Source organism: Rutidosis leptorrhynchoides, chromosome 3, assembly GCF_046630445.1.
Source record: "Rutidosis leptorrhynchoides isolate AG116_Rl617_1_P2 chromosome 3, CSIRO_AGI_Rlap_v1, whole genome shotgun sequence".
Taxonomy (NCBI): domain Eukaryota; kingdom Viridiplantae; phylum Streptophyta; class Magnoliopsida; order Asterales; family Asteraceae; genus Rutidosis; species Rutidosis leptorrhynchoides.
Window position 1 is genome coordinate 668,889,851 of NC_092335.1, and position 12,610 is coordinate 668,902,460.

General features: G+C 32.2%; 2 protein-coding genes across 2 annotated transcripts; one reads left to right on the forward strand and one right to left on the reverse strand.

Moving 5' to 3' along the window:
* The first annotated feature begins 3,355 nt into the window (after window positions 1-3,355).
* Window positions 3,356-9,723, forward strand: LOC139899319 (ARM REPEAT PROTEIN INTERACTING WITH ABF2-like). The gene is made up of 19 exons (XM_071882144.1): window positions 3,356-3,704; window positions 4,372-4,532; window positions 4,937-5,109; window positions 5,187-5,307; window positions 5,396-5,470; window positions 5,601-5,695; window positions 5,898-5,973; window positions 6,137-6,244; window positions 6,781-6,909; window positions 7,011-7,079; window positions 7,191-7,250; window positions 7,471-7,594; window positions 7,939-8,081; window positions 8,248-8,311; window positions 8,395-8,474; window positions 8,563-8,627; window positions 8,954-9,068; window positions 9,171-9,295; window positions 9,482-9,723. The coding sequence occupies exons 1-19, from the start codon at window positions 3,458-3,460 to the stop codon at window positions 9,573-9,575; spliced, it is 2,124 nt and encodes a 707-aa protein (XP_071738245.1). The 5' UTR covers window positions 3,356-3,457; the 3' UTR covers window positions 9,576-9,723.
* A 139-nt stretch (window positions 9,724-9,862) lies between these two features.
* LOC139899320 (cyclin-P3-1-like) lies at window positions 9,863-10,991 on the reverse strand. Its single transcript, XM_071882145.1, has 3 exons — window positions 10,937-10,991; window positions 10,391-10,791; window positions 9,863-10,145 (listed from the first exon to the last, which is right to left on the reverse strand). Exons 1-3 carry the CDS (start codon window positions 10,958-10,960, stop codon window positions 9,863-9,865), a joined length of 708 nt encoding a protein of 235 aa, XP_071738246.1. The 5' UTR covers window positions 10,961-10,991.
* Between the last annotated feature and the right edge of the window lie 1,619 nt (window positions 10,992-12,610).

A 12,610-nucleotide genomic window follows, 5' to 3' on the forward strand; every position in this document is an offset into this window, starting at 1 on the left:
GGGTTAAAAGGAGTTCTAGTTAGTTGACTAGCTCATGGTAGAAGTTAAAATTGATTAGTCATACATGACATAATCAAGAGTGGAATCCCATGCTAGTTCCTATTGGTATATACTCATAGTAAGTACATTTTGAAGCTGTGTATAATACGGGTAAGAATACGACTAGAATTCTTGATGAAAGAAAAGAATGAAAAAGTAACTGTAACCATTTTCGTTAAGTATGAGTGTTTTGATATATGTCTTAAAGTCTTCCAAAAGTATTTTAATACATCTAAATACACTACTTGTATATACATTTTAACTGAGTCGTTAAGTCATCGTTAGTCGTTACATGTAAGTGTTGTTTTGAAACCTTTAAGTTAACGATCTCAATTAATGTTGTTAACTCATTGTTTATTATATCTAATGAGATGTTAAATTATTATATTATCATGATATTATGATATATTAATATATCTTAATATGATATATATACATTTAAATGTCGTTACAACGATAATCGTTACATATATGTCTCGTTTCGAAATCCTTAAGTTAGTAGTCTTGTTTATATGTATATAACTCATTGTTAATATACTTATAGAGATACTTACTTATCATAATCTCATGTTAACCATATGTATATCCATATATATATCGTCATGTCGTTTTTACAAGTTTTAACGTTCGTGAATCGCCGGTCAACTTGGGTGGTCAATTGTCTATATGAAACATATTTCAATTAATCAAGTCTTAACAAGTTTGATTGCTTAACATGTTGGAAACATTTAATCATGTAAATATCAATCTCAATTAATATATATAAACATGGAAAAGTTCGGGTCACTACACTATAGAGGTAAGTTCCTTTCAGGATTATACCCATGCTCATGATTATTATCCTATATATCTTTTAAATCCTCTTGGTGTTCCATTTTGAACGCCTAAATATTGTCTTTTTAAGTACTGTTCATGCTGGAGATTTAGTCCTTTCTACCCTTTTTTATCGGCTTATATAAGATTCGTTTATTTATGTCAGATAAAAAAGGCGAACAAGCAAATAAGGAAAAGGAGTGAAGCTGCACAATAGCAACACAATGTCGTCTCCTTTTAAACACGATTGTATAGTTTTAAAATCACTTTTTAAACGCTATTGTATAGTTTTGATATCAAGGTTACTACTATCTATATCCTATAAGTATGAAATGATGTATAATTACAAAATACGAGTGGTATGCAACAAATAAAAAGCCAAAATGTAGTTGTAATTTTCCTGCTACAAAGTGCGGTTAACCACTCTTCCTCTGTGAGACCATTTATAGATTATTAATGTCATTTAGTATAAAAGATGGACAACATAAATGGGCCAGTTTGACCTTATGTGGTCAAAATAGCCAGAACATACTGAATCACAGTAAGGCTTTAACCGATGGTTTGGAAAGTACTTTTAGATATTGATGTTGTAAACAAGTGTAAATAACGGGTTTGGATCAGGTTGGACCAGTCCACAAACACCTTCTTGCAAACCATTTAAATGGGTTTTACGTATAATATAATACGGAGTATAACTTATGTTTAAAATTTGAATGTAAAACCATATGCATATGGAATAACAATTCCTACGAGGTTTGAAGCATGAATGTCAATATTAGATAACTTATATTAATAATATTAAGGGTAATTTTCCTAGTACTACAACATGTTGGTAAAGGTATATGTTTCCAATTATTGCATGGACCAGGTAGGCAGCCGCGACATGACACGCGAAAAAAAAAAAAAAAGTTTGAAGGGTATCATTCTCTTTTTTCAAGTCTATTGCATATCATATACTCTAAAATATAAGTAAAAGATACGAGTACATACGAAACCTTGAATGTATTATTGATTACAACAAAACTTTTTACCGGATCCCGCGAATTCGCGGGTTTTTAACTAGTACATATATACATATTATCCATAATACAGTAAATGATAAACAATTTTGTACAATACTCCGTATACATGTATAACATCATACATATCTTTAAATCAAAACATATAACTTATACATAAAAAATTGTAGCTCATTTTCTAAGATTAAAATATAAAAATTCTACAAGTAGGAACTTTTTGCTGAAACATCAAACCTTTTGTGTACTAGAACATCACCATCATCTTTAAATCAGAACTTATTTGTTCACCATCATCATAAATCTTGTTCGTTCAGATCTGGGTCGAAACCTCTATTGCAGGTCATCTTCGAATCTTGTTCAGATCTTGTTCACTCAAAGGTGGATGTAATCTCTGTTGCGGGTTTCAGATCTAGAAAAAAAGTCACGATTTGACATCTGAAAATGAAGGAAGTTTGTAGTATTTTAGAAAATGAGTAAGTGGTGGAAGAATGGTGGAAGTGAGAGTGATGTTCAATTTGAAGGAAACAAGTATTCGGATAGGCCCGCTTCGCTGGGCCCAAATTCGGTAGCCTGAAAAGAAAAAAAAAACGCAACTCCAAGGTTCGAACCTGCGCCCCTTTAAATTTCAACAAACCTCCTTACCAACTAATCTACGAATTCATTTTGATAAATTTATAGTTTGTTTAATATACATCTTATAAATTAGAGGGTCGGTGAAAGTAAAAAAGTTAATCAAAAGGGGGTGAAATTTAACATAAGGTAAAAATGGGGGGTAATTGTGATAAAATTGCAAAAAAATTTCAAATGAATAGTGTCATTTTTTTTTGTCTTTTTGTGTTTTCTAATTGAATCTATGTAAAATGTGAAAGTAGATGGTGAGGGTAAAGTGAATTTTGGTCTTTACAGATATATAAAATAAATTGACTCAGTTTTTTACTTTTAATTTTTGCGTATCTGATCTTGGTTTAAAAAAATAGAAATATGGAACCGGTTTAAAATTAAAAAGAGGTGCTAAAAGTTTAAAATCGGTTTTTAATAAAAAAAAGAGCTTCTTAAAGTGGCAGTAAAGGAACATGTTTTTGTTAGGAGAAAGAGGTTTCAAAGGATGGAAGCGGTTTTTTATTAAAAAGAGGTTCCTAAAGTGGTCCAAAGAAACCGGTTTTAAGTAAATCTCAAAAAATCGGTTTCTTTAGAATTTCAAATACCATGGTATTTAAAATCTTAGGATTTCAAAAACTTGAACCAAACGGCAACTGATAATTGTCATTCAAAAATCTAATAAAAATAAATTAATCTTGTAGTGTTCAATCCGTCGCAGGTTAGCATCTCACTTGCCAGATTATTAGCGGGAGCGCACGTTAGTATCAAAATCTCAAAAAAACGTGGGAACAACAATAATTAGTCATTAACGCGGGCAACTAAATTTCCAAATTTTATTTACTCCGTAGTTCACTTGCTAAAAAATTGCTATTTCCACACTTCATTTTCACACTCTCACTTTCTCTCCGTGTAAACCGCAATTTTACTTTCCCAATTTACCCCTTTCGTCCACTCACAGCATCGATCTCTATCTGTGTATATCTCTCATGGCGGATGATCGGAGACGCCATGAACAGCCGACGAACATCGTTAGACGAAGCTTGAAAAGGAAGCTTGAAGACGATTTCATCTCTGACCGATTTATCGATTCTCCTGAAGACGTTTCGGAACAAGATCTAGTTTCTGAAATTAAATCTCAGGCTGAAATACTCGAATTAAATTCTAAATCGGCTGAACCAGATCGTGCCCTAGCTAAACGTGCTATTCATATCTTGTCCAAACTCGCGAAAGATGGTACAAATCTGTAAATTACTGTAGTATATATTAATATAATCTATAATCCATCATAGAATTTCGTACGTTATGTCTATAATTTTAATTTCGTTTCATTTCTGCTGATATAATTTGTTTAGCTCTTGTTTAATTATTAGTTACCGTGTCAGCGAATATTTCTTGTATATGCACATATATGCTTACATACATATAATATATACTTCGCATAAATTTAAAACGTAATATGTATATGTATGTATATATGCAGCTTGATTTTAATAACTGATACAAGTTCTGTTTTAGATTATTTGATATGATATGGTGTGATATATATTTATATATTTATTTATATATATGTAAAGCAGTATGTTTATTCTTTTGATAGTAGGGGAATCATATTTTAATTTGTTGTTTTCCATTTAATTCGCCATTTCTGCCAGTATCTCCGAATTTTTTTGGTTATACTATAGACTTACTTTTTATATTTTCTAGTTACCGATTATGTTTAATGATATGTATTATAAACTATAAATTTGTTTGTAGCTATGGCTGAGTAGTTTGTGTTTTTGGTGAGTAGATGCTGACTATTTGTATTATGGTGCTTAAAGTTGGATTATATTTGGCTAATGAGCTATGTTTATGTTTACTTTTGGCTAAACTCTGTATCTGATGTTTTGTATATATGTAGAGGATGTTGTGAACTTGATTGTTGAATCCGGCGCTGTTCCTGCACTTGTGCAGCATCTTCAAGAGCCAAAGTGGTCAAATGAGGTTGTTACAGGCTCGAGGCCTTACGAGCATGAGGTAGAGAAAGGAAGTGCTTTTACTCTGGGACTTCTTGCAATAAAGGTATTTATCTTAAAAAACATGCCCGTTAATTGATATTTTTTTATACGTAGCTGTGTTGTTTTTTGCAATATGTTATAACATCACAAATTGGAATAAAGCAGTATTTGATAAATCTCTGTTTTAAATGGTGATAAGTTGCTTGCAATAAAATAAATACATCATTATTATAACACACGACTACTTATGTCCAAGTTTTACTAAATTGTAATTATTACTCCGTACTTTTTATTTTGAAAGGCAAACACACACACACACACACCAAACACAATTTTTCACACGGATATATACATAATGCCCACACAAGGACTTGAACTCATGACCTCAAGTTGAGAGGGGTACCTTGAATCTGTAATTATTATTGATTTTTACTAAAAAACCTAATAACGATGTCTATTGCTTTGTAGCCTGAACATCAACAACTTATAGTTGATACCGGAGCCTTACCCCATCTTGTAGCTCTGCTTAAGAGGCACGCAGATGGCCATAACTCCGGAGCAGTCAATGGAGCCATAAGAAAAGCCTCTGATGCAATCACTAATCTTGCTCATGAAAATGGCAACATCAAGACCCTTGTTAGGTTTGTTTTCTTGCATGCTTTGGGGTTACAACTCAGGTATTTTTTGTACTAATTTCTCACCATATTTTCATGTTTAGGGTTGAAGGTGGCATTCCTCCACTAGTTCGATTATTAGAATCCCCTGATGTAAAAGTGCAGAGAGCTGTAGCAGGGGCTTTGCGTACACTGGCTTTTAAAAATGATGACAACAAAACACAGGTTAATGCTTTTATGTGTTAGTTGAACTTGTTTTTATGGAACAAGAGCTGTTTTTCATAACAAGCTTTTAAATTTGAATTATCTGCAGATTGTGGATTGTAATGCTCTGCCTATTCTTGTTTTAATGCTTCAATCAGAAGATGTTGCCATACACTATGAAGCGGTTAGTTGCCTTACCATTTCTTATATATCAACTGGTGTGTATACATTTATCTCATTATACGTTTGACTGAATGAGTATATTTGGTCTTGCTCTATACTTTTCATGTAATAACTTCTGAATGCTATATTAGGTTGGTGTAATTGGCAATCTTGTTCACTCATCCCCAAGCATAAAGAAACAAGTTCTTCTTGCTGGAGCATTGCAGCCTGTAATCGAATTGCTTAGGTATTATAAATTTTTTCTACTATAACTCGAGTGATTTGGTTTGCTAAACATTTGCTAAAAGCCGACATGTTTTCCTGCACTAAGTAGAGATTTACTTTTTTACTTTTGCTGTTTAGAATGAAGAAATAACTGTTTCAGTTTATGAAGTACAAGTTATTATCACAATACCATATGCTCTAAAACATGTATACTTTGTCAACAGCTCAACTTGTTCTGAAACTCAAAGAGAAGCTGCATTACTTCTTGGACAATTTGCTGCTGCTGATACGGACTGCAAGGTTTCTTGAACTGCTATTCATCCATCCGCTTACAGTGTTTTGTATTTCTGTTAGCCAAATATAAGAAAATGATATTACTGGTCAACCATTTATATGTCTAAGATTTGGTTAATCTTCAGTTGTCTACATTAAGGCATAATAAATAAAGAGCATGCTTTTGCAGGTGCACATAGTTCAAAGAGGTGCTGTTGGTCCACTAATAGAGATGTTGCAATCTCCAGAAGCCCAACTAAAGGAAATGTCAGCTTTTGCACTTGGAAGGTTGGCACAGGTAATTATGTATTTAGTCATATAATGTTAGTGTTTCATATTCAGTGTTCAACTAAGTGAAATTTCAGTCTTTTTGCTTTAATGTAATTGCTCTTAATTCTGTTATTATTATTCTTATAATATTTATTTGTTTCTCCATGAAGTGTGTCAAAGTGTAATACGATAACTTGATTGATTATGCTTGGACTGTGTTTAGGTGTTAATAACAGCATTACAAATATGTCTTGGACTTGTTAGAGAAATAATTTGGTATTATAACAAAAGAAATTTCTGGTCAAGAGATTATCTATCAATGTAAATTTTTTATTTCAAAAGTATGAAGTTTTAAATAATTTACTGAAACATTAAAAGCTTTTTTATCGTCACAAGCCTAATTTTATGCCGGAAGCATTTTTAATTCAATAATTGGATGTTCTCAGACAACATGAATCAAATAATTTGATTTTGAAATTTTTTTTTATCTAGGTAGTCTTGTTTTTATCTAAATGTACTTGTTATTAGTATTTTATGGAGTACCCATGTTCAAACATTTAATAGGATACTCACAATCAAGCTGGTATAGCCCATTGTGGTGGCATTGCTCCATTGTTAAAGCTTCTCGAGTCTAGGAATGGCACTCTGCAACACAATGCTGCATTTGCTTTGTATGGTCTTGCAGATAATGAGGTAACCTTGAGTTTATACGTGTGGTAGAGTTAATATCATATATTTAGGTAATATTTAGATAATACAGAGTATCTTACAACTTATTAAAAAACTTGGTGCAGGACAATGTTGCTGATCTAATTAGGCTTGGTGGTGTTCAGAAGCTGTTTGATGGTGAATTTGTTGTTCAAGTAATTGTTATTCTTTTTTAATAAAAAAGTCAATCAATACTTTTTACCAAATGATTCTTTCTTTAGTTTTCTTACTGTACACAAATTATGAGTTAATTTTTATTTGTGCAGCCAACTCGAGATTGTGTAGCAAAGACTTTGAAAAGATTAGAGGAGAAGATTAATGGCAGGGTAATTATTATTGATTCTCTTTTAACTTAGAGTTAAAACTACTTTTTATAGTTTTCTATGTTTTCCATCTTCTTCTATCTCTATGAAAGGAAAAACTCTATCCCTCACATATTTAAATGCATTTATTCACTTTATTTGAGGTCTGTATCATTTGTAGTGTGTCTGTAACATGTTAAGTTTTGTGATTTGTTGTAAATTGATATGATGCTTTTCTTGTCAGGTATTGAGCTATTTGTTGTACATATTGCGTAGTGCCGAAAAAAGTGTTAAAAGACGTGTTGCCTTGGCTCTCGCTCATATATGTTCACCTGTTGACCAGAAACCAATATTTGTCGATAACAATGGTAATTTGCGTATGAATGCTATTTTTGGATAGGTTGGGTTACATGCCAATATGTGGTATTTTTGGTATGGGTTAATCATGACGTGTCACCTGATCCAGAAACAAATCACTGTATAATATTTGTTCTAAATGGTCATTATCTTTAATACGAGTTTAGAAACTTCTGTATTACAAAGGATCTTTTAACTTAACGGTTTAAAAGGCTATATGAGTAAAAAAGGCAGCTTCGTTGATTATCGAGTTGTTTCCTTTATAGTTTTCTAGTTTCTTATGTTTTATAAACCATATCCCATTTTTTGTTTTATATATGGAAAGTGTTCTTTATATATCATATCTCATTTTCAGGACTGGATTTACTTTTGGAGCTGTTAGAATCAACTCATTCAACAAAGCAGCGAAAAGATAGTTGTGTGGCTTTGCTTAAATTGGCTGAAAAGGCTGCCTCACTTTCTCCCATGAATGTAGAACCTTCATCTCCAGTATCTCAGGTTGGTTTATCTTTTTTTATTTTGTTAATCTTTCCATATGATTCTTTTTGTTAATAGGGGTATAAAGATATTGTATATCATGAAATGTTTAATATGGAGGATGAGTTTTGTGTTTAAATATTTTTATCAAGGGCTCACTTAGTAACTAAAGTAACTCATGTTGTAGGTATATTTGGGCGAGCAGTATGTGAACAACCCTACACTTTCTGATGTAACTTTTCTCATCGAAGGTGAATTACTTTCTATTTAACCAAAACATTATTGTATTAACTTTACTGTAAGTTTAGTAAACATTATGCAATTTTGGTATCAGGCCAACGGTTCTATGCACATAGAATATGCCTGCTTGCTTCTTCTGATGCATTCCGAGCCATGTTTGATGGTGGTTACAGGGTTAGTCACACTCGTTTCAAATGATAAACATGTTTAGTTTTTTCTTTGTCATCTTGTATCTGACATTTAGAGATCATTGTTTTATTAGGAAAAAGATGCTAAAGATGTTCAGATTCCAAATATTGGATGGGAAACATTTGAGCTAATGATGAGGTACATCATGTGTATCTCTCATCTTTTTATGTTATTCTAGCAAAATGAAAAATTATATATTGGTACTTTACTTTTTTATTTATTGAATGTATATGGGTTGCTTTAGCAAAAGTGTTGGGGGTCAACCCAATATGTTCTCATCCTTAATCTGTAACCAAATTTCACCATTTTTGCTTAGTCACTCATCATGCCCATTTTGCCACCTCTAATGAAGTTTTCGTGTGTGGTTGAACGTGTCCTCGCTCTAGACTTGGTTATATCCATACTAGACTTTCCAGTTTTGACTTGACCTGTTCTTTTTTCTATGTATAATATTTTGCTTACAGGTACATATACACAGGATCGGTTGAGGTAAATATGAGATATGCTAAAGATCTTATTGCTGCTGATCAATATCTTCTTGATGGGCTAAAGCGTCTTTGCGAGTACACTATTGCACGAGTGAGTCACATATGCACATCAACATCATATCGTTTTTAGTGTTTCTCAATTCTCATGCATGTTACTTAGCATTTAATTGTTTCCGCTACCTTTTTTTGTTAGGATATTCGGGTCGACAATATACTTGTGATGTATGACTTATCGGAGGCCTTCAACGCTCAGTCACTAAAGAATGCATGCATTCTTTTTGTTTTGGAACACTACCTCCAAATAGAGTTAAAACCATGGTATGATCTCATATTATTCCAACTTTTCGACGTTTTTAATAACTGTCATATTTAACACAATAATTATTTGTAAAAAACCAACCAAAATTAGGACAAAATTTTGTATGTACAACTCCACCTGCACACCTTGTGACCTTAAGTTTTAATCTTGGTTGATATGTGGCTAAGTTGAAATGTAATTTTCAGGTTCAATAGTCTAGCTGAGCGAATTTTACCCGAGATACGAAATTACTTTCTGACGATACTAACCAAGCCAGTGGCAAGCGACTTGCAGCGATAGATGAATTTATCTTCATTTTTTTATTAAGAGAAGATGTATAGAGAAATGGTACTATCCTCTGTTGGCACTAATGCAGAAGTTAATTAATTAAAAATATGCTTTTACATTATGAATTTATTAACTGCCATTTTGCAAATTTATAGATCAATTAACATTCCTTTATGATTTGTTCTAGCTCAAATGAGCAGCTACAACAGGTTTCATATTAGTTCAACAAGAATCATTCATCATTAATCACCCATGCGAATATGCGATCCTAATTTACACAATACACCAAAAAGTTTGGTTCAATGAATATGTACACCAATAGTTGCATGATAACTGGTGTCGATCTTATTGTTCGACCACTTATCTTTGAGTCCACGAACATCATGAATTGAATGTAGTGGCCCTTCTATCTGAATCACCTCCCCTGTAGTCTCACTCATCAACTCTAAGCAGTATCTTTCAAATGTAGAAAGATTTACATACAGCTGAAAATCGATCCCGAAAAGGAATTTCATCTCCAATCTGTTCATTTCTGATGTTGTTACTCCTCCCACTCTAGCATAATACGCGTTATTGAAGAATCTACAATGTAAATAACCAAAGTTTTTTGCTTTTAGAAGTGAAAAAACTTCGACCCATTTGGTTATGAAGATGACTATTTGGGTATGTTGCCTCTCAAATGGGCAATTTCTTTAGCAAAACACAAAATTAAGTATAATTGTAAAATAGTTGTCATAAGTTTGTTCTAGCTCAAACTCCTAAACACGAGTTTATCTCAAAATGATGATAAAGACACATTATAGCTAGGATTTTGATAAAAGACTTACGCTTCATCAATGAACTTTGTAGCTAACATTATACTGGTGATCAGAAGACGATGAACATTAAGGGAAGTCAAGATGATATTTTCGGATTCAATTAATCTATCGATGTATATATGTGCAACAACGAAGCACGAAGGACTGCACCTAGAATACTTAAAGATGCGATCAATGTATTGTTGAATGGTAAGTGCAGGTGCTCTTGATCCATGAAAAATCGTAGGTATATCTTTAGTGTGTGTTGTTTGCAACCATGATTCATTACTTTCTACTGATTTTTGAAGAATCGAAGAAAGTAAGGATAGAACTTTGGGGTTTCCCGTTCCACTTTTGAGGCCTAAAAGAATGTTGAATTTTGAGCCTAAACTGTCATCTTCGATTGTCGAAACTTTTGTATCCAAGAAAGGCTGCAAGAAAACGAATATAAGATGCTGCTAGTAACTAATAATTAGACCGAATAATTGCAAATGATGAACATATAGATATGAAGAAAACTACATAAATGCAATAATGCGTACATGAATTAATACAAGAGAGAAATGAAGAACATACTGAGGAGGTTATTGTATCATCCATGGTTGCCACACACACACTACTCAAAACATCATTATCATCATAACATAATCATGTTGTATGTATGATGAATTGATAAACGAGTAAACGGAAAAAATATATGATGAAATGATTATGTATATTTGGGTGTGTATTATTATGAGTAGCCCTATACTTCAAGCAAGCATATATAAATCCACTTTCATGTTGTTATATAATATTCGGTCACTTTCATTTTCTTGATACTCCAAACTTTGCTGTCTTTAAGTCGTTTGACATTGAAATTATGAAATATATTTTAATAAAACTAAATGATTTGTTGGCTTGTAATAATTAATGGAAATTCTACAATTATAATGTATGAGGGCGGGGGGTAGATTTATGAACATGTCAGCTGGCATTTGTCGGACCGTCGGTGGTCAACGTAACTCGTATGGATAGTTTTTATTAATTTATTACAATATTTTACGGAGTACAATTTATGTTTATATGAGGAAAATGTATAAAGTAATGGAAGTAATTTTGTTACATGTGTAAGGGCGTTTAATGGAATGGTTCAACGCTGAATGCTGAACCATTCAACAGTGCGACTGTTTCTGACCTCTAAATGACATATCATGAATGGTTCAGAATTCAGTGCTGAATCATTAAGAGATGAATCAATCTCTTAACCATTAAGAGCCTAAATTTTATGTAATATTCTCCTCAAATCATATCCTGACACTTAACCAACAAGTATATTGAATTTTTTTATTCATGTTGAACGTTAATAAGATAATTTTAATCAGTTTATATCGTTCATTTTAAATGTTATTCAGAACAAACATTATTCAGAGGCTTTGAATCATTCAAATTCTAGATCATTCAGTGTTAAATCATTCAGTTTTATCAAACGCATCCTAAATATAGTTTTCGTTTCTTCGATTAAAGCTTATTCCATTGAATTTCACTTATAGTTCAAGTATACTGTTTGTTCTAAGTTCATTTTATCGTCTATAAAACATGATACATCAAGTTAGAAGTTTATATACTTATATAAGAAAAAGTTAAGTTATTATATTTATATAGGAAGCACAACAATTGAAATGGTACTCCGTATTGATATCAGAGCTATTTTACTATTCCGATATTTCAATCTTTTTACTTATTTCTTGGCATTATATGTATGAGGAAAACGTATGTAATGGATTAAAGATATGGTAATTTCAAGTAATTTTGTTACATGCTAGATTAGCTTATTAAGTTATATATTTTATAAGACAAGAAAAATAAAAAGTTAAGTGAATTTATCATTTTCATGATAGATCTTGTATGTAAATTCAGGTGTGTAAATTGAATTTTCTAATGACGATGTAAAAGTTGTTATTAAAAAATTTGATCATGCAAAACTCTCTTGTATATCGAAAATAGTCAACTCACTTATGTAAGACCCTAATTTTTATCGTACTTAAAGTATAAATGGCGTACATAAAGTGTGAAGCGTGGTATAAATTAAAAAGCTCAAACACTGCTCAAACCATTGTGCGCGCCGCGCACATTGCCAGCGACAGAATTCTGCTTTTTCTTATTTTGAGTTAAATGAAGGGCATTTTGGTCATTTCACTTGGGGACGGATCTATGGCCATTTTAGCAGAATTGGATCCAATTTTGGATCACTTTCACATCCACAAACAC